This window comes from Hyla sarda, chromosome 13 (genome assembly GCF_029499605.1).
Source record: "Hyla sarda isolate aHylSar1 chromosome 13, aHylSar1.hap1, whole genome shotgun sequence".
NCBI classification, from domain to species: domain Eukaryota; kingdom Metazoa; phylum Chordata; class Amphibia; order Anura; family Hylidae; genus Hyla; species Hyla sarda.
Window position 1 is genome coordinate 11,704,793 of NC_079201.1, and position 25,938 is coordinate 11,730,730.

Here is a 25,938-nt window from a genome sequence, read left to right on the forward strand (position 1 = left end):
CTGTACAGTCCGTTTCGCAGGAGTCCGCTTGGTCCCGCCCCTCTGGGGCATGACCAAGCGGACTCCCGCTAAACAGACCCATCACCCACGAGCTCCACAAAGCTCGAGTTTACATTTCCTCTCCTGTTGCTGCTGTAATGTTCCAGTGAATTCAAATAAAGAACCTTTTCTCGGCAATGATCTGGTGAGTGCTGTACAGTGTGTTTCGCTGGGCGTGACCAAGCGGGCTCTCGCTAAACGGACCCGTCACCCACAAGCTCAATGGAGCTCGCTTTCACCTTCCCTCTTCTGTTGCTGCTGTAATGTTCTAGTGAATTCAAATGAAGAACCTTTTCTAAGTAACTATCTGGTGAGTGCTGTACAGTCCGTTTTGCGGGAGTCCGCTTGGTCCCGCCCCTCTGGGGCGTGACCAAGCGGACTCCCACTAAACGGACCCATCACCCACGAGCTCCATGGAGGTCAAGTTTACCTTCCCTCTCCTGTTGCTGCTGTAATGTTCCAGTGAATTTAAAAAAAAAGAATCTTTTCTCATCAACAATCTGGTGAGTGCTGTACAGTCCGTTTTGCGGGAGTCCGCTTGGTCACACCCCTCTGGGGCGTCACTAAGCGTACTCCCACTAAACGGACCCATCACCCGCAAGCTCCATGGAGCTCGTTTTCACCTTCCCTCTCCTGTTGCTGCTGTAATGTTCTAGTGAATTCAAATAAAGAACCTTTTCTCGGCAACGGTCTGGTGAGTGCTGTACAGTCCGTTTCGCAGGAGTCCGCTTGGTCCCGCCCCTCTGGGGCATGACCAAGCGGACTCCCGCTAAACAGACCCATCACCCACGAGCTCCACAAAGCTCGAGTTTACATTTCCTCTCCTGTTGCTGCTGTAATGTTCCAGTGAATTCAAATAAAGAACCTTTTCTCGGCAATGATCTGGTGAGTGCTGTACAGTGTGTTTCGCTGGGCGTGACCAAGCGGGCTCTCGCTAAACGGACCCGTCACCCACAAGCTCCATGGAGCTCGCTTTCACCTTCCCTCTTCTGTTGCTGCTGTAATGTTCTAGTGAATTCAAATAAAGAACCTTTTCTTCGTAACTATCTGGTGAGTGCTGTACAGTCCGTTTTGCGGGAGTCCGCTTGGTCCCGCCACTCTGGGGCGTGACCAAGCGGACTCCCACTAAACGGACCCATCACCCACGAGCTCCACGGAGGTCAAGTTTACCTTCCCTCTCCTGTTGCTGCTGTAATGTTCCAGTGAATTTTTAAAAAAAGAATCTTTTCTCGTCAACAATCTGGTGAGTGCTGTACAGTCCGTTTTGCGGGAGTCCGCTTGGTCACACCCCTCTGGGGTGTCACTAAGCGGACTCCAACTAAACGGACCCGTCACCCGCAAGCTCCATGGAGCTCGTTTTCACCTTCCCTCTCCTGTTGCTGCTGTAATGTTCTAGTGAATTCAAATAAAGAACCTTTTCACGACAACAATCTGGTGAGTGCTGTACAGTCCGTTTCGCGGGATTCCGCTTGGTCACGCTCCTCTGCATCCCACCATGCAACACTAACGGGGAGTGCCGGACCCTGTTGTCTCTATACAGTACAATATCTCCCGTATGTCTCATGGGACCAGGAACGTAGTCACGGTGAAACTAGAGGAAGACTAGAGCTTCACGTGTGGTAATAATGGAATCAGTACTGACAACATGACCTATTTCTTCAGTTCTATAATGTTCTGCTCCCTATGTCTGATCGCGGGGGGGGGGGGGTCCCGCCGCTAGGGGACCCCCCCCCCCCCCGATCTCCCTGCTGCACCAGGTGTTAATTTAGAGCGTCAGGCGCAGCGCCGGAGGACCGTGACGTCATGGCCGCGCCCCCTCAATGCTAGTCACGGACGTCACTGGGCGTGACCAAGACATCACGAGTCTCCGCCCCACATCACCAGTCATCCGGCACGGAGCGAAGTTCTCTTCGTGCACCGGATATCTGGGGTGCCGCAGCCGAGATCACGGGGGTCCCCAGCAGCGGGACCCCTGCGATCAGACATCTTATCCCCTATCCTTTGGATAGGGGATAGGATGTCTAGGGGCGGAGTACCCCTTTAAGCTCTGGAAAACCCAACGGCTCAGAGCTTGTGTAAAAAGAGAAAAACGTAAGGAAAATCAAGAAATTCAAGTAGTAAATACCATGAAAAAATACCCACAAAGAGAACGACGCGCCACTCTTAGTAAATGAGGCCCAATGACTTCTGTTGGCCATGTATAGAACTTCCGCTGGGTAAGGGTTGTCCTAGATTAGGGTTCTAGGTTAGGTAAGAGAACCCTAACCTAGGCCATTGTATTCCCCTAAAAATAATCTTCTCATTATTCTAGATCATTGGGGGGAGATTTATCAAAACCTAAAGGAAAAGTTGCTGAGTTGCCCATAGCAACCAATCAGATGGCTTCTTTCACTTTTGAAAAGGTCACAGAAAAATGAAAGCAGCGATCTGATCGGTTGCTATGGGCATCTCGGCAACTCTTCCTCTGGACAGGTTTTGATAAATCTCCCCCCCTTGTATCTATTTCATCCTAGTTCCTCCTGACATACGAGCCCGTACAAATCTTACATCGTAATCACCTGTTAACCCTTGACTGTGAGATTTCTGATGAAGCCTGAGGAACCTCTAGAACAGGCGTAGGTAACCTTCAGCATGGCAGATATTTTGGACTACATCTCCCATGATGCTCTTACAGCCAAAATGCTGACAAAGCATCATGGGAGTTGTAGTCCAAAACATCTGCCGCGCCGAAGGTTGCCTACGCCTGTTCTAGAAAGAGCCAGAATAATTAAATTAGCATAAAAATAGCCTATAAAAAAGGTAACCAAAATACTGTTTGAGGGTAGGTTCAGACGAGCCGATTTACAGCACGTATTTCGCTGCGGATCCGTCGCTGAAGGACCTCTGTGAGCTGCCTCTACATGTGCCTGCTTGGAGCGGCAATACACAGCGCACATGCGCAGTATACGCGCACATCGCGGCAGCTCTCGGCCTAGCTCATAGAGCAGGGGGAGTGGCCGCGATGTGAGCGAGTACACCGCGCATGCGCAGCGACTCGCACATCGCTTCAGTGTGTCCGCAAGTAGCAGCGTATTGCCGCTCCGAGCAGGCACATGTAAAGGCACCATACAGAGGTCCTTCAGTGGCGGATCCGCAGCGTAAAATACACTGTAAATACACTCGTCTGAACGTACCCTAAAGGGGTACTCCGGTAAAAAAAAAAAATTCTTATATCAACTGGTGCCAGAACGTTAAACAGATTTGTAAATTACTTCTATATAAGCGTAAAACACACTGTAAATCCACTCGTCTGAACGTACCCTAAAGTGTACTCCGGAAAAAAAAAAAAAAATTCTTAAAGGGGTTATCCAGGAAAAAACTTTTTTTTATATATCAACTGGCTATTATAACAGATTTGTAAATTACTTCTATTAAAAATTCTTAATCCTTTCAGTACGTATGAGCTTCTGAAGTTAAGTTGGTCTTTTCTGTCTAAGTGCTCTCTGATGACACCTGTCTCGGGAAACGCCCAGTTTAGAAGAGGTTTGCTATGGGGATTTGCTTCTAAACTGGGCGGTTTCTGAGACACGTGTCATCAGAGAGCACTTAGACAGAAAAGAACAACCTTAACTTCAGAAGCTCATAAGTACTGAAAGGATTAAGATTTTTTTTAATAGAAGTAATTTACCAATCTGTTTAACTTTCTGGAGCCAGTTGATATATATATATATATATATATATATATATATATATATATATATATATATATATAAAAGTTTTTTCCTGGATAACCCCTTTAAATCAACTGGTGCCAGAACGTTAAACAGATTTGTAAATGACTTCTATATAAAAATCGTAACCCTTCCAGTACTTATCAGCTGCTGTATGCTCCACAGGAAGTTGTGTAGTTCTTTCCCGTCTGACCACTGTGCTCTTTGCTGACACCTCTGTCCATGTCAGGAACTGTCCAGAGCAGGAGAGGTTTACTATGGGGATTTGCTCCTGCTCTGGACAGTTCCTGAGGTGGCAGCAGAGAGCACTGTGGTCAGACGGGAAAGAACTACACAACTTCCTGTGGAGCATACAGCAGCTAAGTACTGGAAGGGTTGAGATTTTTAAACAGAAGTAATTTACAAATCTGTTTAACGTTCCGGCACCAGTTGATTTAAAAAAAAAACAAATAGTTTTTCACCGGAGTACCCCTTTAATGGTGTGAAATTTAGGAATGAAAGAAGATGTCCGGATAGGGGATAAGTATCTGATCGCAGGAGGTCCAGCCATCTCTCATACCGGCTCTCCTCTACTAGAGCGCGTTTTGCCCCCAACAAGTCAGCTGGTTGTAACACGCTCCCTCCATTCATCTCTATGGGAGAGGCGGAGACACAGCGTGTCTCCGCCTCTCCCATAGAGATGAATGGAGGGAGCGTGTTACCACCAGCTGATGTGCTGTGTACGAAACATCACACACAGGAGCTCAATCGGGGCCCCGTACGCGAGATTGCAGAGGCACCTGCTGATAGGGGATACGTTTAAAGGGGTACTCCACTCCCCAGTGGCCGGGCCCCCCGCGATCAGACATGTTATCCCCTATCCTTTAGATAGCGTCTTAACCTGTCTAGGGGCGGAGTACCCCTTTAAGCAAAGACAGTTATGGAGGTCGATAAACCACGTTCCTCGATGTGTGTCTCCAAGGCATACGCCATCCTTGCGAGCTAAAGTAGCGTTCCCAGAATCCTCCTTTCTACGACGCCAAGCTTAGCACAGGGCATAGTAAAAAAAATAGAACATTTAACGTAAACACAAGTCACAGGGTTCATTCCCTGAGGATACGGTGACATCAGAATCTCAGAACTGACCCTAAATCGTTCCTCTTCTACCCTTCCACTTAACCCTATCTGCTTTACTACAACTCTGACGGGGGGGGGGAGTTTTTATTCCAAAAACAGCGCCACCTCTGTCGTCAGGTTGCGAGTGGTATTGCAGCTCAGTTCTATTAAAGCGAATGGAGCTAAGATGTAATACCACACACAACCTGATAACAAGAGTGGTGCTGTTTTGGGAAATAATCACCACTGTTTTTCTAATCCCGGATTAACCAGTGGTCTCCTGTCCGGGGATGCTGGGAATTACAACAACTGGGGGGGTCAACAGTTTGGAGACCACTAGTTTATTGGAGTTGTTGTTTTTTTTTCCCCTTCATATCATCTAGTGGAAACCTTTTAGAAAAACATGGTTACTTTTTTTCTTTTATTTTCCATTTCCAAAAAACAGTGCCCCACAGGTCCACAGGTTGTGTGTGGTATTGCAGCTTATCCTCACAAACTTGTCCAGGATTTTTTTTAAACGCCACAGGTTTGTGTGTAGTATTTCAACTTTGTCCCATTCATTTCAAAGGAGCCGAGATGCAATACCAGACACAACCTGAGGACAGGAGTGGTGCTGTTATTACAAAAAAAAAAAAAGCTGTGTTTTTCTTATCCTGGACAACCCCTTTAAAGGGTGTATGGTATTGCCGCCCTCAGTTTGTGTATGTTATTACAGCTCAGTTCCATTGAACTGGATGGATCTGAGTTGTAATACCACACATAACCTGAGGACAGTGGTGGCGCTGTTTTTGAAAGAAAGTATTATTATTATTTTTTTTTTTTTTTAAATCCTGGATACCCCCTTTACGATACAATACCAGATACAACTGATGGTCAGCTGTGGAGCTGTTTTTGGAGAAATCAGCCATGTTTTTTTTTTTTTATCTTGCACAACGCTACTATGGAGGTGTTTTCAAGACATATAGTGACATATGCATTACTTATGGGACCGTAGGCTACCGTACGGCTCTCTGCATATTAGTATTGGGCCCTCACAATATTTAGTGTGCAATATTGTTTATTATTGTAAAGTGCTGCGGAATGTGTACGAAAATAAATAATAAATATTATTATTATTATTATGACAAGCGGCACTTTTAAAAGCCCCATACTTCTTAATGTAGTGGGGGTAGCCCCGGCCGATGTGCACCTAGCACCATGTGTGGCACCGGCAGCCGGAGTGGAGTATTCCCTTTGCTCCGTGCATGTGCTACCAAGATCCAGAGCACAGGTCGTCTCCCCTGGGTGGTGGTGAAACACGGTGGGATGTCCCTCTCCTATATCCAGGAGACCCCCATCGGACGATCCGTCACGCATCCTGACACCTTACCTTATCAATATCGAGATCCCCACGTCCTCGCAGTTGGTGTACAATCGTCCCCAGGTCTCCCTGATGATGTCCTTCTCGCTGTCGGTGATCTCCTCCGGTCTCTCCCATCGCTCCGTCTCGTTCTCCTCTTGGACTTTCTCCATGGACCCGTCAGGATGGAATCACGCACAGCCCCAGGCAGGAATCAGAGCCCCCTGCAGAGATCAGGATGTATAAGGGGGGGGGGGGAGGAGGAGGATGAGGTGGGTTGTCTGTACAGGGAGCTGTCTAATGGTCAGGAGCTCAGTCCATTGCTGATGTGTGCGAGAGAACCTCAGCCCAGAAATAAACTGATCAAAAGTAAGATATTTCAAGGCATTGTCAGAATGCTGAGGCAGGGAGCGAATCTCCAGTCCCTCCTCTTTCCCCTCCTCTTCGCTCCTTCTCTCTCTTTCAGTCCCAGCCTTCTTCCCTCCCCTTTTCACCTTCTTCTGTTCCTTAACTCTTTCTTTCTGTAGCCTCTTCTTCACCAGTCCTATAATGTTCTTCTCTTTAATGCCTTAACCTGTTACTCGCTGTCTTCTCTACTTGAAGAGTGACTAGGAGGGGTAGTGTCCGGCACATGCATGACTTGGCACTGTTCACACCATGCGCCAGTATACAGCTGTGTACCGAACTGCACCTGAAGCCCTAAACATTAGTGGTGCTCAGTCTGGAGTAGGTATGCAAACCAATAGGTGACAGAGACGGCACTCACCAAAAGGGTCAAATTCTGCGCTGCATGAAGACAAGGGCAGGTTGAAGCGAGAGGGCAGGGGCGTCCGGATGGACGCCCCTGCCCTCTCGCTTCTACCTGCCCTTGTCTGTACGCACCATAGAATTTGAATGAAGAAGACCCTTTTGGTGAGTGCCATCTCTGGCATATATTGTCTCGCTGGAGTGAGTGTCGTCTCTGGCATCTATTGTCTCATTGGAGTGAGTGCAGTCTCTGGCATATATTGTTTCATTGGAGTGTCATCTCTGGCATCTATTGTCTCATTGGAGTGAGTGCCGTTTCTGGCATCTATTGTCTCATTGGAGTTCGTGCCGTCTCTGTCATCTATTGTCTCATTGGAGTGAGTGCCGCCTCTGGCATATATTGACTCATTGGAGTGAGTGTCATCTCTGGCATCTATTGTCTCATTGGAGTGAGCGCCATCTCAGGCATCTATTGTCTCATTGGAGTGAGTGCTGTCTCTGGAATCTATTGTCTCATTGGAGTGAGTGTCGTCTCTGGCATCTATGGTCTCATTGGAGTGAGTGTCATCTCTGGCATCTATGGTCTCATTGGAGTGAGTGCCATCTCTGGCATCTATTGTCTCATTGGAGTGAGTGTCGTCACTGGCATCTATTGTCTCATTGGAGTGAGTGCTGTCTCTGGCATCTATTGTCTCATTGGAGTGAGTGTTGTCTCTGGCATCTATTGTCTCATTGGAATGAGTGCCGTCTCTGGCATCTATTGTCTCATTGGAGTGAGTGCTGTCTCTGGAATCTATTGTCTCATTGGAGTGAGTGCCGTCTCTGGCATCTATTGTCTCATTGGAGTGAGTGCTGTCTCTGGAATCTATTGTCTCATTGGAGTGAGTGCCGTCTCTGGCATCTATTGTCTCATTGGAGTGAGTGTCATCTCTTGCATTTATTGTCTCATTGGAGTGAGTGCTGTCTCTGACATCTACTGTCTCACTGGAGTGAGTGCTGTCTCTGGCATCTATTGTCTCATTGGAGTGAGTGCTGTCTCTGGAATCTATTGTCTCATTGGAGTGAGTGCTGTCTCTGACATCTATTGTCTCACTGGGGTGAGTGCTGTCTCTGGCATCTTCTCTACTTCTCCTGTCCCCAAGGACCTCCATCTGTTGCCCACCTGTCCCTTAAGTGCAGACTCTAGCTCTATCCTACACCCCAAATACCTGCCTCGATGAACTTCATTTCCTATAAAACTGGCCATAGTAAAGATGTGTGATCGAGACAGGGACATAAGATTGGGACATTAGATTGGGACATTCCTGGGACATTCCTCCGATGGAGTTGACTGTCGCCAATTGCCATCAGCCTCATAAGGCTTTTTTTTTGCCTTCTTCTGGATCAACACAGCAGGGACATAGGTTGGACTTGATGGACTCTTGACCTATGAACAATGTAACATACTATCTCTTATTTACAAAGTTACATAGTTCAAAAGCTTCAAAAAAAGAAAAAAAGAAAAAAACGAATCCAGCACATTCAACCTATAATCTTACTGTGTTGATCCAAAGGAAAGCAAACAAAAAATGTAAATAAAAAAAAACTTACGAGGCCGAGGCCAATTGTCCCATGTAATTATCCCATGTTGACTTTCCACCATACTTTACACACCTATTCAGATCTTTCTAAAGAGTTCCATCTGCTCACATTTTCTCATTCAGTTTCCCTTTCTTTGTTATTTTAGTGGATGCATGGAATAGCCTTCCTGCAGAAGTGGTCCCTGCAAATACAGTGAAGGAGTTTAAGCATGCATGGGATAGGGATAAACATAAGGCTATCCTTCATATAAGACAGGGATAGGTATAAGGATATCCTTCATATAAGATAGGGATAGACATAAGGCTATTCTTCATATAAGATAGGGATAGGTATAAGGCTATCCTTCATATAAGATAGGGATAGGTATAAGGCTATTCTTCATATAAGATAGGGATAGGTATAAGACTATCCTTCATATAAGATAGAGATAGACATAAGGCTATCCTTCATATAAGATAGGGACAGGTATAAGGCTATCCTTCATATAAGATAGAGATAGGTATAAGGCTATCCTTCATATAAGATAGGGATAAGCATAGGGCTATCCTTCATATAAGATATGGATAGACATAAGGCTATCCTTCATATAAGATAGGGACAGGCATAAGGTTATCCTTCATATAAGATAGGGATAGGCATAAGGCTATCCTTCATATAAGATAGGGATATAAATAAGGCTATCCTTCATATAAGATAGGGATATAAATAAGGCTATCCTTCATATAAGATAGAGATAGAAATAAGGCTACAAGGCTATCCTTCATATAAGATAGGGATAGATATAAGGTTATCCTTCATATAAGATAGGGATAGGGATAAGACTATTCTTCATATAAGATAGAGATAGGTATAAGACTATCCTTCATATAAGATAGGGATAGACATAAGGCTTTCCTTCATATAAGATAGGGATAGACATAAGGCTATCCTTCATATAAGATATGGCCAGGGACTAATCATAGTATTCAGAATATTGGGCAGATTAGATAGGCTGAATGTTCTATCTTTCTATGCTTTGTCTTCTTCCCTCTTGTAATTGACTTACCGAAAAGCCAAGTTCTCTGGGTGCCCAGTAAATATTTGTTAACCCATGCATGAACTCCTTGTAATCTCTTCTCAGTTCTTGCTATCTTGCTCTGCCTCCTGATCAGCCTCTAGGTTCTTCTTCCCCCATCATTTGTCCCCTCTTGTTTTGCTCTTCTTCTTTACCTCCCCCCACCTCCTCCTTGGCTCCTCTCTCATTCTCCTTCAGACATGACCTTGCTCTATGTTCCCAGGCCACACACCGCTCTCCTCTTTCATTCAGTCACATCTATCTTGTGGAGGGAGTATCTAGTAACATTAAGATGCCGGTACAATGGAACATAGCACAACACAGTGTATATATAAAGCTGTATATACAGAGGAAAAAAGTGCTCGGCACCGGGTCTTGCAATGGTCTTTGTTATCGGGGGTGACTGTACTATACACTTGGGTGGTGCAATGGCACTTAGACAGAGATGCGACAATGTAGAAGAAAAGAATCACAGCGCAGCACTCACCCTTTCCAGTGATTTATTTCAGATCCATAAACATTCCATGTGATGATCCAAGTACAGTGAGGTTTGTGGGGAGGACAGGAGGGAGAGCTCGAAAGAGCTCTTGCGGCAACGTTTTGCGGCAAAAAAACGCTTGGCCACGCCAATCGGTTTTTGCCGCGAAACGTTGCCGCAAGAGCTCTTTCGAGTTCTCCCTCCTGTCCTCCCCACGAACCTCACTGTACTTGGATCATCACATGGAATATTTATGGATGGCGTGACCAAGCGGTTTTGCCGCGAAACGTTGCCGAAAGAGCTCTATCGAGCTCTCCCTCCTGTCCTCCCCACGAACCTCACTGTACTTGTATCATCACATGGAATGTTTATGGATGGCGTGACCAAGCGGTTTTGTCGCGAAACGTTGCCGCAAGAGCTCTTTCGAGCTCTCCCTCCTGTCCTCCCCACGAACCTCACTGTACTTGGATCATCACATGGAATGTTTATGGATCTGAAATAAATCACTGGAAAGGGTGAGTGCTGCGCTGTGATTCTTTTCTTCTACATTGTATATATAAATCTGCTAACGTCTCGGGCCACACTTGACTTAATGATGAATGCCTTCTTCTTTTCTCACACTGCTAAGAGACTACAGAGAATCCTCCACAATTATCTCTCCGATCCTGATGCTCTTATATCTGACATTTCCATCCTTCTTCTACTCTCCGGGGTGAAATTGACTTTTTACTTGTTGCTTGCTCTTCATTTCTTTTCTAAGAAAACAGTAATTATCCTCCCACCCCCACTTACCCTTCAATTTCCGTTCAATTTCTTTCTCTGCCTGACGGGCTCATGTTGGCTATTATTCTATCCCTCCCTTTTATACATCTCCTTTACTACCCTCCCTCTGGCCTCCACCTCAAGTTTATGTCTGTATTGTTTCCCCTGGAGCAATTTTACTAATCACTCTCTTACTCTGTTTTTTCTACCTTTGCCCTACTTACTTTCCGCTCTTATGTCATTTTATTTAATTATTTTTGCTGTTGTCTCACTTTGACAGTAATATAATACAAAACAAATACTATAGCTAAGAAATGCAATATGATAGAAGCACACAGACAATGCTTTGTCCATACACGAAAGTGCAATATTGATGTCACTCTCTTAGGAAGGAACAGTGAGGCCAAGGCTACCCCAACCTACTGTCCCTACCTAATTGGACGATCCACCCTAGACGGCGGCCCCTCAACTTGGTGATGGACCTTACACTAGTTACTGTAAGTGCAAGGGAAAGTTAGAAAGGCCACGTCGGAATCCAACTCAGCAGGACAACAGGAAAACGATTAATGAGCCAAGGGTCAAGCCAGCAGAGCGCAGTACAGGATCAGGAAACAAAATCAATACCTAGTGTCAAGCTGGGTCACAACAGGTCATGTCAAAAATTCACAATTCAAAAAGAGAATTCGATAGGAGCAAGCCAGAAGGTTAAGAAGCCAGGGAATTCTACGAACATAACTGCAGGAGAATGCTAATGGTGATCCGGAGACACAAATAACGAGCATTAGATACATCAGTTGTGGAGGCATACGTTCTGGAGGCATAAGTGCCAGTGTCACAGCTGATTGGCCCAGCATACCCACCTCCCTAGTGGTCAGCTGGGCTGCCAGAAGTATGACATATATCTCTGCGCCGAGAAGTGTCAGTCATGGAGACCCCAGGACCATCCTGGCAGGACGCGGTATAAGGACAAGGCCAGGTAAGTCCTTAAAGGGGTATTCCAGGATTTTTTTTATTTGACTATGCTACAGGGGCTGTAAAGTTAGTGTAGTCCATAATATAGTGTCTGTACCTGTGTGTGACGGTTTTCTCACAATTCTTATGTGATTTTCACCCCAATATTTATTTTTACCAGCATACAAAATGACTGCTGTCTCAGATTTTTCCCAGGTTGCAATGCGGCCGAGACCTGACCTCACTGGTCAGCTGATGACAGGGAGCCTGCCTGCTTCAATGGGTGGAGCGATCGCTTGGTGAGAGAGAGATCAATCTGCAACTAATACTACAGCTGGAGGCACCCTGATTGAAAACCACAGGTCTTTTGAATGGATGCAGCTCATTTATGTTTCAATGGGTGGGGTAGCTGATGTCTGGGAGGGAGGAAAATGGAATTATGGGATTTGTAGGCAAAAGAGTAAAACTCAAACAGGAAATACCAGTTCACAAAAAGCTAGCCACAGTGTTATGGTAATTTCACAACATAGCCATTTAGCCCCAAGACAAGCACAGATCCTTCCTAAGCATGTCCATTACTGTCTGCCAGGTACGTACTAAAATCCCCTTATGGTGGAGAACTCCTTTAACAATTGCACTTTACGTACCTGAAGATGAATCCGATGCAGATTTCAAATGTATTGTGGCCAATCAGTGACTGCAGTGAGACACCACTGTTTGGCTGAGCCCGCAGGCCCTGTCGGGCAGCACACAACCTGGGAGAAACTGAGATGAACACGGAGACCAATAAAAAATCATTAATCTGTGGCACTAGGGGTGATTATGAAGCTTTCACTAATACAGTGCAACCTCTTTGAGAAGACCACCAAAAATTACATCAAAATGTTTTCTTCTATGGTGTGGTCTTGTCAAAGCAAATGGCCACTATGCATAATGTAGGGTGGGCTGAAAATCGTCACACAAATACCGGTCTGGATATGGGTGTGGTCTTTTAAAAGAGGTGGTCTTTTGGAGAGATTTAACTGTATTTTTTTTTATTATTTATGTATGTTGTTGAGCGTTTATGTGCAAGGTAGTATTTCCCAACCGGGGTGCCCCCAGCAGCTGTTTCAAAACGTTATGCACTAATAGATTTGTGTGAACTATCCACTGATTTTGGCATTACGTAAATTGAAAACAACCCTAATTCCTCGATAAGACCACCTACTTGGGTTTTGCATGAGATATTTTAATAAATCACAGCAGTGGCAACTTAATGGGGTACTCCACTGCTCAGTGTTTGGAACATACTGTTCCAAACACTGGAGCCGGGAGCTCGTGATGTCATAGCCCCACCCCCTCAGAACATCACGCCCCGCCCCCTCAATGCAAGTCTATGGGAGGGGGCGTGGCAGCTGTCACGCCCCCTCCCATAGACTTGCATTGAGGGGGTGGGGCGCGACGTCATGAGGGGGCGAGGCTATGGCGTCACGAGCTCCCGGCTCCAGCGTTCAAACACTGAGCAGCGGAGTACCGCTTTAAAGCCCTATGGCAGTAATGAAGTAGAGGCGCTTCACATAGTTTATCACGTTTTACCTCCTACCAAAATAGTCATTGAGTCAATAATTACTACACACAGTAAACTTCAAACACAAAGTGACTACTATTAAATAAAGATATACATATTTTTTTATTATAATATCATTATCACTACTTAATTAAGGGCTAGTTCACTCTACAGAACTAACGTGCAACATCTCTTCTGTGGATCCGCAATTTTCCTGTTTCATGGTACGGAGCAGAAATGATCCAAAATCGGCATCCAAAAAGAGATCGGTTGCACCGATTGACAGGCAGCTGCATGTGGGCTTTCAGCAGGCGCCTACAATCACCCAAATCTGTGAACCGCTACGGAGCATGCCCGAAATCACTTCAGGATTCAATTCTCTTGCTACTTAACATCACCACAGGATTTAAATATCCAGATGCCCGCACAATTAGACCTACTGACCCACTGCGGGACACATCAGATCCATGCCGAGAGCTGCATTCAGCATGCACTACCACCACCATCATGGGGAGCCCAGCCAACAATAGTGGTGGTAGTGCATGCCGAGGGCAGGATGATATTTGAATCCCGCAGCTATGTTGGGCAGTGGGAGATTTAAAACCATGCAGCAATGTTGGGCAGCTTCCGTAGTGGTTCACCGGATGGGCATGATTGTAGATGCCGGCAGCAAACAAACTGGACTTCTCTGGTGGATTCCAGTTCCTCATCGGAAGTTCTACAACGGTTCTTCTTACAAGTGAGTCAATGGGAAGCTGGTGCAAGCGGACGCCATGCTAAACTTTCTTGGGGGACATTCTTCAGGGAAATTATGTTGTGTGAACGAGCCCAAGGAAAGTGAACTGTCCTGGTGTCCGAACAATGGTGTGGCAAAGGTTTCAACCGTAGGGATATCAGAATTCACTGAAACCAATAATAGGCAATAAATCTTATCTACAAGTATGTCCAGTGGTGGACCTTATGGCTGTAGGGAATAGTCTCATCTTGGCAGATGACACCGCACATGGCAGAATGGTACTTGGCAGAATGGGTCATCACTTAATTGTGACTGAATCTAGAGGCCCAGATTATGTATCTGTTGGAGCCTCAGGCTACCATCATGAATTGGAATCCACAACTTCGTCACTGTGGAACACAGTGAGGTAAAAATGGACACTGAGCATGGCTGTAGTCCAGTTGACTCACTAGCCTTCTAGGCCTCTTGGTGAGGAGGAATAGATTTGGCTACTGAGGACGCAAAAGATGCCTCTATTTTTTATAATTAATTATGGTTTTCTGAGACTGTAATACTGATGGCCTATCCGAAGGATAGGCCATCAATATCACAGTCTCAGAAAACCATAAACAGGATAGACCACTAATAACTGATCAACAAATATCTGGCTCTGGGGATCCCCACCAGACAGCTGACCAAAACATAGGGATGCATCATTTTTGTGTATGGACTCCTGTTGCTCAGACAGTGACTCACTAATTGTAAACAACGTAATAATGGAACTTGAAAACCCTGGTCCCCAATGCCAAATAACAAGCCTCCCCCTTCCCCTCAGCCTGGTGTGACTTCCACCTTGTTTTCATAACAGGAATTATTAACATATCTAAGCCAACCAAAGAACATTCCACATTACGATGATTCAAATGGAAAGTTTCTAAATTCAGTAAATGTGGATTTGATTTAAAAAAAATCAATTTTAAATTATAACTCATTGACCATTTATGCAAACAATTCTCCTTGGACCATCAATCAGCTACATATTGTCACGATTCCGGCTGGCAGGAGGTGGATCCTCTGTGCCAGAGAGGGATTGGCGTGGGCCGTGCTAGTGGACCGGTTCTAAGTCACTACTGGTGTTCACCAGAGCCCGCCGCAAAGCGGGATGGTCTTGCTGCGGCGGTAGTGACCAGGTCGTATCCACTAGCAACGGCTCAACCTCTCTGACTGCTGAAGATAGGCGCGGTACAAGGGAGTAGACAGAGGCAAGGTCGGACGTAGCAGAAGGTCGGGGCAGGCAGCAAGAATCGTAGTCAATAAGGCAATAGCAGGAGGTCAAGTACACAGTATGGACAAACACAGTAACGCTTTCACTAGGCTCTAAGGCAACAAGATCCGGCAGGGGAGTGCAGGGGCAGAGATCAGATATAGTCTGGGAGCAGGTGGAAGCCAATTAAGCTAATTGGGCCAGGCACCAATCATTGGTGCACTGGCCCTTTAAGTCTCAGGGAGCTGGCGCGCGCGCGCCCTAGAGAGCGGAGCCGCGCGCGCCAGCACATGACAGCAGGGGACGGGAACGGGTAAGTGACCTGGGATGCGATTCGCGAGCGGGCGCGTCCCGCTGTGCGAATCGCATCCCCGACGGCCATGACAGTGCAGCGCATCCCGGTCAGCGGGACCGTCCGGGGTGCTGCGGAGAGAGAGACGCCGTAAGCGCTCCGGGGAGGAGCGGGGACCCGGAGCGCTAGGCGTAACAGTACCCCTCCCCTTAGGTCTCCCCTTCTCTTTGTCCGGTAACTGCCTCCCCTGGGATGAGGACACCGGGAAAGAATGGAGGGATTCCTCAACGGCAGGCAGTACAGCAGGAGTGGGAATGGGGAGGGAGGGCAGAGGGCGAGGCCTGGCACGGGGCAGTGTGACACCAGGACGGGGGCCATGAGGAGGCACCGAGGCTTGCCTGACTGGACTGGGAGGGGGGAGAGGCACTTCTTATGGCAGGCAGAGTCCATAAAGACTTTAGGGAGACCGGATACAGGGGAACACACAGGGTCACGGCAGGGAGTACTGGGAACCGGTTTAAGGCAGTCCTTGAAACAAGAGGTACCCCAGCTCTTGATCTCCCCTGTGGACCAATCCAGGGTTGGGGAATGGTGTTGAAGCCAGGGTAGTCCAAGGAGAATTTCGGAAGTGCAATTGGAGAGGACCAAAAACTCAATTTTTTCGTGATGAGGTCCGATGCACATTAGGAGGGGCTCCGTGCGGTAACGCACGGTGCAATCCAACCTGACCCGTTGACCGCGGAAATGTAGAGTGGCTTGACGAGACGGGTCACCGGGATGCGGAATTTATTCACCAAGGACTCCCGAATAAAATTCCCAGAGGCACCAGAGTCCAGGCAGGCCACGGCTGAGAGGGAAGAGTTGGCTGAAGGAGAAATCCGTACAGGCACCGTGAGACGTGGAGAAGCCGACTTAGCATCAAGAGACGCCACACCCACGAGAGCTGGGTGCGAGCGTGCGTTTCCCAGACGTGGAGGACGGATAGGGCAATCCACCAAAAAATGTTCGGTACTGGCACAGTACAGACAAAGATTCTCTTCCCTACGGCGATTCCTCTCTTCCTGGGTCAGGCGAGACCGATCCACTTGCATGGCCTCCTCGGCGGGAGGCCTAGGCGCAGATTGCAATGGAGACTGTGGGAGAGGTGTCCAGAGATCTAAGTCTTTTTCCTGGCGGAGCTCTTGATGCCTCTCAGAAAAACGCATGTCAATGCGAGTGGCTAGATGAATGAGTTCATGCAGGTTAGCAGGAGTTTCTCGTGCGGCCAGAACATCTTTAATGTTGCTGGATAGGCCTTTTTTAAAGGTCGCGCAGAGGGCCTCATTATTCCAGGATAGTTCAGAAGCAAGAGTACGGAATTGTATGGCGTACTCGCCAACGGAAGAATTACCCTGGACCAGGTTCAGCAGGGCAGTCTCAGCAGAAGAGGCTCGGGCAGGTTCCTCAAAGACACTTCGAATTTCCGAGAAGAAGGAGTGTACAGAGGCAGTGACGGGGTCATTGCGGTCCCAGAGCGGTGTGGCCCAAGACAGAGCTTTCCCAGACAGAAGGCTGACTACGAAAGCCACCTTAGACCTTTCAGTAGGAAACTGGTCCGACATCATCTCCAAGTGCAGGGAACATTGTGAAAGAAAGCCACGGCAAAACTTAGAGTCCCCATCAAATTTGTCCGGCAGGGACAAGCGGAGGCTAGGAGTGGCCACTCGCTGCGGAAGAGGTGCAGGAGCTGGCGGAGGAGATGGTTGTTGCTGTAGCAGAGGCAGAAGTTGCGACTGAAGTTGCTGCACCATGGTGGACACTTCCGACAGCTGGTGGGTTAGATGGGCGATCTGTCGGGATTGCTGGGCGACCACCGTGGTGAGATCAGAGATATAAGGCAGGGGAACCTCAGCGGGATCCATGGCCGGATCTACTGTCACGATTCCGGCTGGCAGGAGGTGGATCCTCTGTGCCAGAGAGGGATTGGCGTGGACCGTGCTAGTGGACCGGTTCTAAGTCACTACTGGTGTTCACCAGAGCCCGCCGCAAAGCGGGATGGTCTAGCTGCGGCGGTAGTGACCAGGTCGTATCCACTAGCAACGGCTCAACCTCTCTGACTGCTGAAGATAGGCGCGGTACAAGGGAGTAGACAGAGGCAAGGTCGGACGTAGCAGAAGGTCGGGGCAGGCAGCAAGAATCGTAGTCAATAAGGCAATAGCAGGAGGTCAAGTACACAGTATGGACAAACACAGTAACGCTTTCACTAGGCTCTAAGGCAACAAGATCCGGCAGGGGAGTGCAGGGGCAGAGATCAGATATAGTCTGGGAGCAGGTGGAAGCCAATTAAGCTAATTGGGCCAGGCACCAATCATTGGTGCACTGGCCCTTTAAGTCTCAGGGAGCTGGCGCGCGCGCGCCCTAGAGAGCGGAGCCGCGCGCGCCAGCACATGACAGCAGGGGACGGGAACGGGTAAGTGACCTGGGATGCGATTCGCGAGCGGGCGCGTCCCGCTGTGCGAATCGCATCCCCGACGGCCATGACAGTGCAGCGCTCCCGGTCAGCGGGACCGTCCGGGGTGCTGCGGAGAGAGAGACGCCGTAAGCGCTCCGGGGAGGAGCGGGGACCCGGAGCGCTAGGCGTAACACATATCTTGGATGGGAAGGCCCTAGTAAAATCTTCGTCAAATCTAAGTCCAAATGTCATATTTTATGTTAAAACTTTCCCAATATACCTGTGGGAATCAACTACCATACACAGGTAATCTGTATTCCTATACAGAAAAGATATAGATCCAAAAATCCATCTTAAATCAGTACCAAGACCCTTTACTATCACATTTATACCAAATGGGGAAAAAAAATACAGAGTTTTACTCCATGTGCAGAGATTCTGACCACAGACTTAATTATAGAAAACAATAAAACATTTTTTTGTCCAAAGATAATGCGTTTCAGGGACCAAATCCCCTTCTTCAGATACAAGGACATATGTTGTCAGTGTCTTTGTGGTCGTAGCCCAATCTTTGCCCTTTTATTTGCCATAACTGCTTATGCACATGTTCTAATTGGCTCAGTGATTTGCCGTCTCAAAGTTGTTGACCTACACTAATCGAAAGTCTGGACACAGTGAGGCCCTGTCACCTCTGAGTTCCAGTTTCTTATTACTGAAAACAACAAAAGAAAAAACAATTTATAGAACGTTTTGAGTGAGAGATGACTGGGCATGCAGGGTCAAGAATGCAACAGCTTCCTTTATATTATTGCAGCTGAAGAAGTAATAAATCGATGTGTGCTGCCGATTCACGTATGGGTTGATACTGAACTGTTATAGATCAGCCTGTGTCCAAGGGAAAATGTCAGTTTGTCTGATAGCATTGTGCACTCATTAGATATCATTGTACCTTCATCAGATAACATTGTGCACTCAGCTGTGTTTTCATCAAGTTAAGGGCCACCACAAATTGTATCGTTCTGCACTCGTTCAGACAGCACTGTTCTATGTCAGCCTGTGTGTAAGTGGACTGTTGTTGATAACACCATACAGTGGTAAGTTTTTATTGGTTAGCCCCACCAAACATTTTATGGTGGAGTGTCAAGCATGTGTTCAGACAGCACCATTATACATCAGCCTGTATTTAAGGGAAAATTTAACTCTCCGTGATAGTACTGTGCATTCAAATTTAGTGCTACAAAATTTGTACTGTTCTGCATAAAATAAACATTCAGACAGCACTGTTATACATCAGTAACAAAGGGGCAATTCAAAGACTGTTGTTAAACACAGCGTACAGTTGGTATTTTTAATTTATTGTTCAGCATGCATTCAGACAGTGTTAGTTTGTCTCAAAGTTGCAAAATTAAAGACCATTTCTGAATCGAAGACCAAAAGAGAATCAAAACTGGCAAACACCATTACAACGATGAACATTCCATTCACCTTATGGTCCCCTAACGTTAATCTTGAGAAGTTCTCTAAAGACCTTATCAGAAAAAAAATTCCCATTTTCTTGGTAAAGCTCAAAGTCTACCTGCAGTGTTTTATTGACATGATGAAAAATGACAATAGAGCAGCACAATAGTAATTTTTCTGAATCATTTTTAATATGACACCAGAGTACTTCACCAAGAACCTGTTTTCCCTGCCCCCCCCCCCCCCCCGCATATTTAACACTGCATTGAGAAATGGAATTTCCTGCTCTGTTTTGATAGCACCCACCTACAACGCAAGACCCAGTGTCATTGAATCACATTACGCTGGGTTCTATGAAGATAGGCAGGAACTTTTTCACTTAATTGTAAGGGTCACCAAATGGCATCAAGCACTTGTTCAGACAGCACCATTATATGTCAGCCTGTGTCCAAGGAAATGTTTAACTTCCTGCTGATAAAATTGTCCACTAGTATTTTGTATCATCTAAGTGGCATCAAATATTAAATTGTTGTGTGTAAAACAAGTGCTTTGACTTTGGCATTAAACCCGCTTGTGTCCAATGGAAGATGTAACTTCCCTCTGATAGCACTGTATATTTAGTGTTTTGCATCAAATTAGGGCTACCAAAAATTGTATTATTCTGAGTCAAGAAAGTTTTCATATTATGGGGTTTAACCAGTGAGATCCATTGTCTTTTGGTGACTGATGGCATGAAGGATATATAGCTGACATTATTTAAAAGAAAGCCATCCCTGCCATGTAATGTCACATGGCAAGAACATGGAGGGTCCACCTACTCCACATCGGCAATGGACGCTCACATTTCCTTCTTTTACATGTGTCTCTCTGCCTTCTCCATTATGTTCCATACTGTACTGTTAATACAACTACTACTAGCCCTACACGTCCGAACAACCCCAAAATGACGTAGTCCATCATGTGTCATATTACACTGCTTTTGCTAGGAACCCTACTCTGACCGCACAGGGCCAATCTAGCAAAACCTGAAACTACCCTAAAAAAATGATAATTTGGGTAAATTTTGCCATTTTTTATTTATTTTAAGAAGCAAAATAAACCAACAGTATGTCTGTGTTTGGTTAACAACCAAGACTGGGGGTTGGATGCAGACATAGAAGACCTCACTGTGTCATACATGACTTTTCTGGGCAACTGTGGCATTTCCTAATGCGAACCAGACTCTGAATCAAAACAGATGACTGATTTAGTAGAATAAGATCCAAAACAAATTTTAAATGATTCGCTCATGGCTCCAGGAGACTTATTCGTAGGTATATTACATGAGGGTATTACATGTTACTGCTAGGACAGCAATCTCAGGAGTTGTGTTCGCCGAGACAATAGTTTGCGTACTAACCAAATGTCTGACAGAGTAGATTGTGGGTGCATCCCTCTGGAACCCAGCACCTAGGGAACATGTCCTGACAGATTTCCTATATGAGGGAAAAAAGGGAATTCATGTGATTTTTATATGTGGCATGGTTGTTGGTTCCTAGATGGGCCAGTCTGGGGATTTCACAATCTGCTGATCTACTGGGATTTTCACCCACAGCCATCTCTAAGGTTTACAGAGAATTGTGCGAAAAAGAGAAAATATCCAGCGAGCGGCAGCTGTGTGATGGAAAATGCCTTGTTGATGTCAGAGGAGAATGGGCAGACTTGTTTGAGATGACACAAAGGCAACAATAACTCAAATAACCACTGGTTACAACCATGGTCTGCACAATACCATCTATGGCCACACAACACGTCCAACTTTGAAGCAGATGGGCTAAAGCAGCAGAAGAATACACAGGGTGCCATCCATTTCAGCTTAGAACAGGAAACTGAGGTAACAATTCACACAGGCACCAAAAATAGACAAGATTGGAAAAACGTCTGGTCTGATACGTCTCCATTCCAGATGGCAGGGTTAGAATCTGGTGTGAACAACATGAAAACGACCCATCCTGCCTTGTATCAGCAGGTCAGGCTGGTGGTGTAATGGTGGTGGGGGGGGGGGGGGCATTTTCTGGACACTTTGGGCCTCATAGTACCAATTGATCCTGGTATAAACACCACAGCCTACCTGAGTATTGTTACTGACCATGTCCGTCCCTTTATGACCACAGTGGACCCATCTTCTGATGATACTTCCAGCAGGATAATGCCCCATGTCACATGACATCATCTCATACAGGACAATGAGGTCACATGACATCATCTCATACAGGACAATGAGGTCACATGACATCATCTCATACAGGACAATGAGGTCACATGACATCATCTCATACAGGACAATGAGGTCACATGACATCATCTCATACAGGACAATGAGGTCACATGACATCTCATACAGGACAATGAGGTCACATGACATCATCTCATATAGGACAATGAGGTCACATGACGTCATCTCATACAGGACATTGAGGTCACATGACGTCATCTCATACAGGACATTGAGGTCACATGACGTCATCTCATACAGGACAATGAGGTCACATGACATCATCTCATACAGGACAATGAGGTGACATGACATCATCTCATACAGGACAATAAGGTCACATGACTCCAATGGCCTCCACAGTCACCAGATAGTAAGACCAAGAAAGCAAAACCACAAGAAGGTAGCAGCACTCCTATAAAATGAAGTGTAGCTGGGTGCACATCAGAGTGGAGATCCTTGGTTGCAGGGCTCCAAGTCAAGATACAAAAAAGATCACTGCGGCAATCCAAAATTATGAATAAAGTGAGTAGCATTTATTCCATCAAGATACACATGGCAACGTTTCAGCTGCTCAAGCAGAATGTGTGGGAGCTTTAATGGACCCAATCTTCCAATACATATGTATCTGTAGGCATTTATGATTTTTATCCCTTTTTAGTAATTTTTATTGTCTCTATAATGGATTGTTAGATCTGAGCACGTAATAGCAGGTACGGGCTGCCAAGTTAAACTGAAGAGAATTCTTAGCATAGTTGTGTTCTCGATGACTCTTCACTTGTAGTTACACCTGAAACACTGTAGGATAATACACTGCTCAAAAACATAAAAGAAACACTTAAACAACACAATGTAACTCCAAGTCACTGGCACTTCTGTGAAATCCCACTGTCCACTCAGGAAGAACACTGATTGACAATCAATTTCACATGGAACAGACAACAGGTGGAAATTATAGGCAATTAGCAAGACACCCCCAATAAAGGAGTGGTCCTGCAGGTGGTGACCACAGACCACTTCTCAGTTCCTATGCTTCCTGGCTGATGTTTTGGTCACTTTTGCATGCTGGCGGTGCTTTCACTCTAGTGGTAACATGAGGCGGAGTCTATAACCCACACAAGTGGCTCAGGTAGTGCAGGTCATCCAGGATGACACATCAATGCGAGCTGTGGCAAGAAGGTTTGCTGTGTCTGTCAGCGTAGTGTCCAGAGCATGGAGGCGCTACCAGGAGACAGGCCAGTACATCAGGAGACGTGGAGGAGACCGTAGGAGGGCAACAACCCAGCAGCAAGACCGCTGCCTCCGCCTTTGTGCAAGGAGGAGCACTGCCAGAGCCCAACACCGTGCAAGACGTTTGGCATTTGAAAGAGAACACCAAGATTGGCAAATTCACCACTTGCGCCCTGTGCTCTTCACAGATGAAAGCAGGTTCACACTGAGCACATGTGACAGACGTGACAGTCTGGAGACGCCATGGAGAACGTTCTGCTGCCTGAAACATCCTCCAGCATGACCAGTTTGGCGGTCGGTCAGTAATGGTGTGGGGTGGCATTTCTTTGGGGGGCCGCACAGCCCTCCATGTGCTTACCAGAGGTAGCCTGACTGCCATTAGGTACCAAGATGAGATCCTGCGGTTGGCCCTGGGTTCCTCCTAATACAAGACAATGCTAGACCTAATGTAGCTGGAGTGTGTCAGCAGTTCCTGCAAGAGGAAGGCATTGATGCTATGGACTGGCCGCCCGTTCCCCAGACCTGAATCCGATTTGAGCACATCTGGGACATCATGTCTCGCTCCATCCACCACAGACTGTCCAGGAGTTGGCGGATGCTTTAGTCCAGGTCTGGGAGGACATCCCTCAGGAGACCATCTGCCCCCTTATCAGGAGCATGCCCAGGCATTGTAGGGAGATCATACGAGCCACACACACTACTGAGCCTCATTGTGACTTGTATTAAGGACATTACATAAAGTTGGATCAGCCTGTAGTGAGGTTTTCCTCTGTGATTTTGAGGGTGACTCCATATCCAGACCTCCATGGGTTGATACATTTGATTTCCATTGATAATTTTTGTGTGATTTTGTTGTCAGCGCATTCAACTATGTAAAGACGAAAGTATTTCATACAATTAGTTCATTCATTCAGATCTAGGATGTGTTATTGTCACGATTCGGCTTCCAGGTAGTGGATCCTCTGTGTCAGCGAGGGATTGGCGTGGACCGTGCTAGTGGACCGGTTCTAAGAGGCTACTGGTTTTCACCAGAGCCCGCCGCAAAGCGGGATGGTCTTGCTGCGGCAGTAGCAACCAGGTCGTATCCACTAGCAACGGCTCTACCTCGCTGACTGCTGAGAAGGCGTGGGACAGAAGGACTAGGCAGAGGCAAGGTCAGACGTAGCAGAAGGTCGGGGGCAGGCGGCAAGGTTCGTAGTCAGGATGGGTAGCAGAAGTTCAGGTACACAGGCTTTGGACACACTAAACGCTTTCACTGGCACAAGGCAACAAGATCCGGCAAGGGAGTGCATGGGAGGAGATCAGATATAGCCAGGGAGCAGGTGGAAGCCAATTAAGCTAATTGGGCCAGGCACCAATCATTGGTGCACTGGCCCTTTAAGTCTCAGAGAGCTGGCGCGCGCGCGCCCTAGAGAGCGGAGCCGCGCGCGCCAGCACATGACAGCAGGGGACCGGGACGGGTAAGTGACCTGGGATGCGATTCGCGAGCGGGCGCGTCCCGCTGTGCGAATCGCATCCCCAACGGCCAAGACAGTGCAGCGCTCCCGGTCAGCGGGACTGACCGGGGCGCTGCAGGGAGAAAGACGCCGTGAGCGCTCCGGGGAGGAGCGGGGACCCGGAGCGCTAGGCGTAACAGTACCCCCCCCCCTTAGGTCTCCCCTTCTCTTTGTCCGGTAACTGCCTCCCCTGGGATGAGGACACCGGGAAAGAATGGAGGGTTTCCTCAACGGCAGGCAGTACAGCAGGAGTGGGAATGGGGAGGGAGGGCAGAGGGCGAGGCCTGGCACGGGGCAGTGTGACACCAGGACGGGGGCCATGGGGAGGCACAGAGGCTTGCCTGACGGGACTGGGAGGGGGGGAGAGGCACTTCCTGTGGCAGGCAGAGTCCCAGTTCCTGATCTCCCCGGTGGTCCAATCAATGGTGGGGGAATGAAGCCGGAGCCAAGGCAGACCGAGGAGGACCTCAGAGGTACAGTTGGGGAGAATGAAGAACTCAATCCTCTCAAGGTGGGGTCCAATAGACATGAGGAGGGGCTTTGTGCGGTAACGCACGGTGCAGTCCAACCTGGCTCCGTTAACCGCGGAAATGTAGAGCGGCTTGACGAGACGGGTCACCGGGATGCTGAATTTATTAACAAACGACTCCAAAATAAAATTTCCAGAGGCACCGGAGTCCAAGCAGGCCACGGCTGAGAGGGAGGGGTTGGCTGAAGAAGAAATCCGCACGGGTAACGTGAGACGTGGAGGAGCAGACTTGGAACCAAGAGACGCCACACCCACGTGAGCTGGGTGCGTGCGTGCGTTTCCCAGGCGTGGAGGACGGATAGGGCAATCCACCAAGAAATGCTCGGTACTGGCACAGTAAAGACAGAGATTTTCTTCCCTACGGCGATTCCTCTCTTCCTGGGTCAGGCGAGACTTATCCACTTGCATGGCCTCCTCGGCGGGAGGCCCAGGCGTAGATTGCAACGGATACTGTGGGAGAGGTGCCCAGAGATCTAAGTCTTTTTCCTGGCGGAGCTCTTGGTGTCGCTCAGAAAAACGCATGTCAATGCGGGTAGCTAGATGGATGAGTTCTTGCAGATTGGCAGGAATCTCTCGTGTGGCCAGCACATCCTTGATGCGACTGGATAGGCCTTTTTTAAAGGTCGCGCAGAGAGCCTCGTTATTCCATGATAACTCGGAAGCAAGAGTACGAAATTGGATGGCGTACTCGCCCACTGAAGAATTACCCTGGACCAGGTTCAACAGGGCAGTCTCGGCAGAAGAAGCTCGGGCTGGCTCCTCGAAGACACTCCGGAGTTCAGTGAAGAAGGCCTGGACTGTGGCTGTGGCAGGATCATTGCGGTCCCAGAGCGGTGTGGCCCAAGACAAGGCCTTTCCTGAAAGAAGGCTTACTACGAAAGCCACCTTAGACCGTTCTGAAGGAAACAAGTCCGACAACATCTCCATATGCAGGGAACACTGAGACAAAAATCCACGGCAGAGTTTA

The 25,938-nt window shown here is 47.4% G+C and overlaps 1 protein-coding gene and 1 long non-coding RNA gene across 6 annotated transcripts in view; one reads left to right on the forward strand and one right to left on the reverse strand.

The window, feature by feature from the left end:
- CYGB (cytoglobin) overlaps positions 1-10,858 on the reverse strand; it is a 32,267-nt gene extending 21,409 nt beyond the window's left edge. The window contains exons 1-2 of one of the 4 annotated variants that reach the window (XM_056549857.1): positions 10,836-10,858; positions 6,214-6,407 (exon numbers count right to left, since the gene is read on the reverse strand). In XM_056549857.1, the coding sequence (XP_056405832.1) occupies positions 6,214-6,356 (143 nt within the window). In that variant the 5' untranslated portion in view covers positions 6,357-6,407; positions 10,836-10,858. Of the gene's footprint in view, positions 1-6,213; positions 6,595-8,583; positions 8,693-9,556; positions 9,695-10,835 lie in introns of those variants that run through there. The other 3 variants (XM_056549856.1, XM_056549855.1, XM_056549854.1) reach the window with 3 other exon arrangements.
- LOC130297412 (uncharacterized) overlaps positions 1-25,938 on the forward strand; it is a 123,124-nt gene that overhangs the window by 62,793 nt on the left and 34,393 nt on the right. The window lies entirely within an intron of this gene.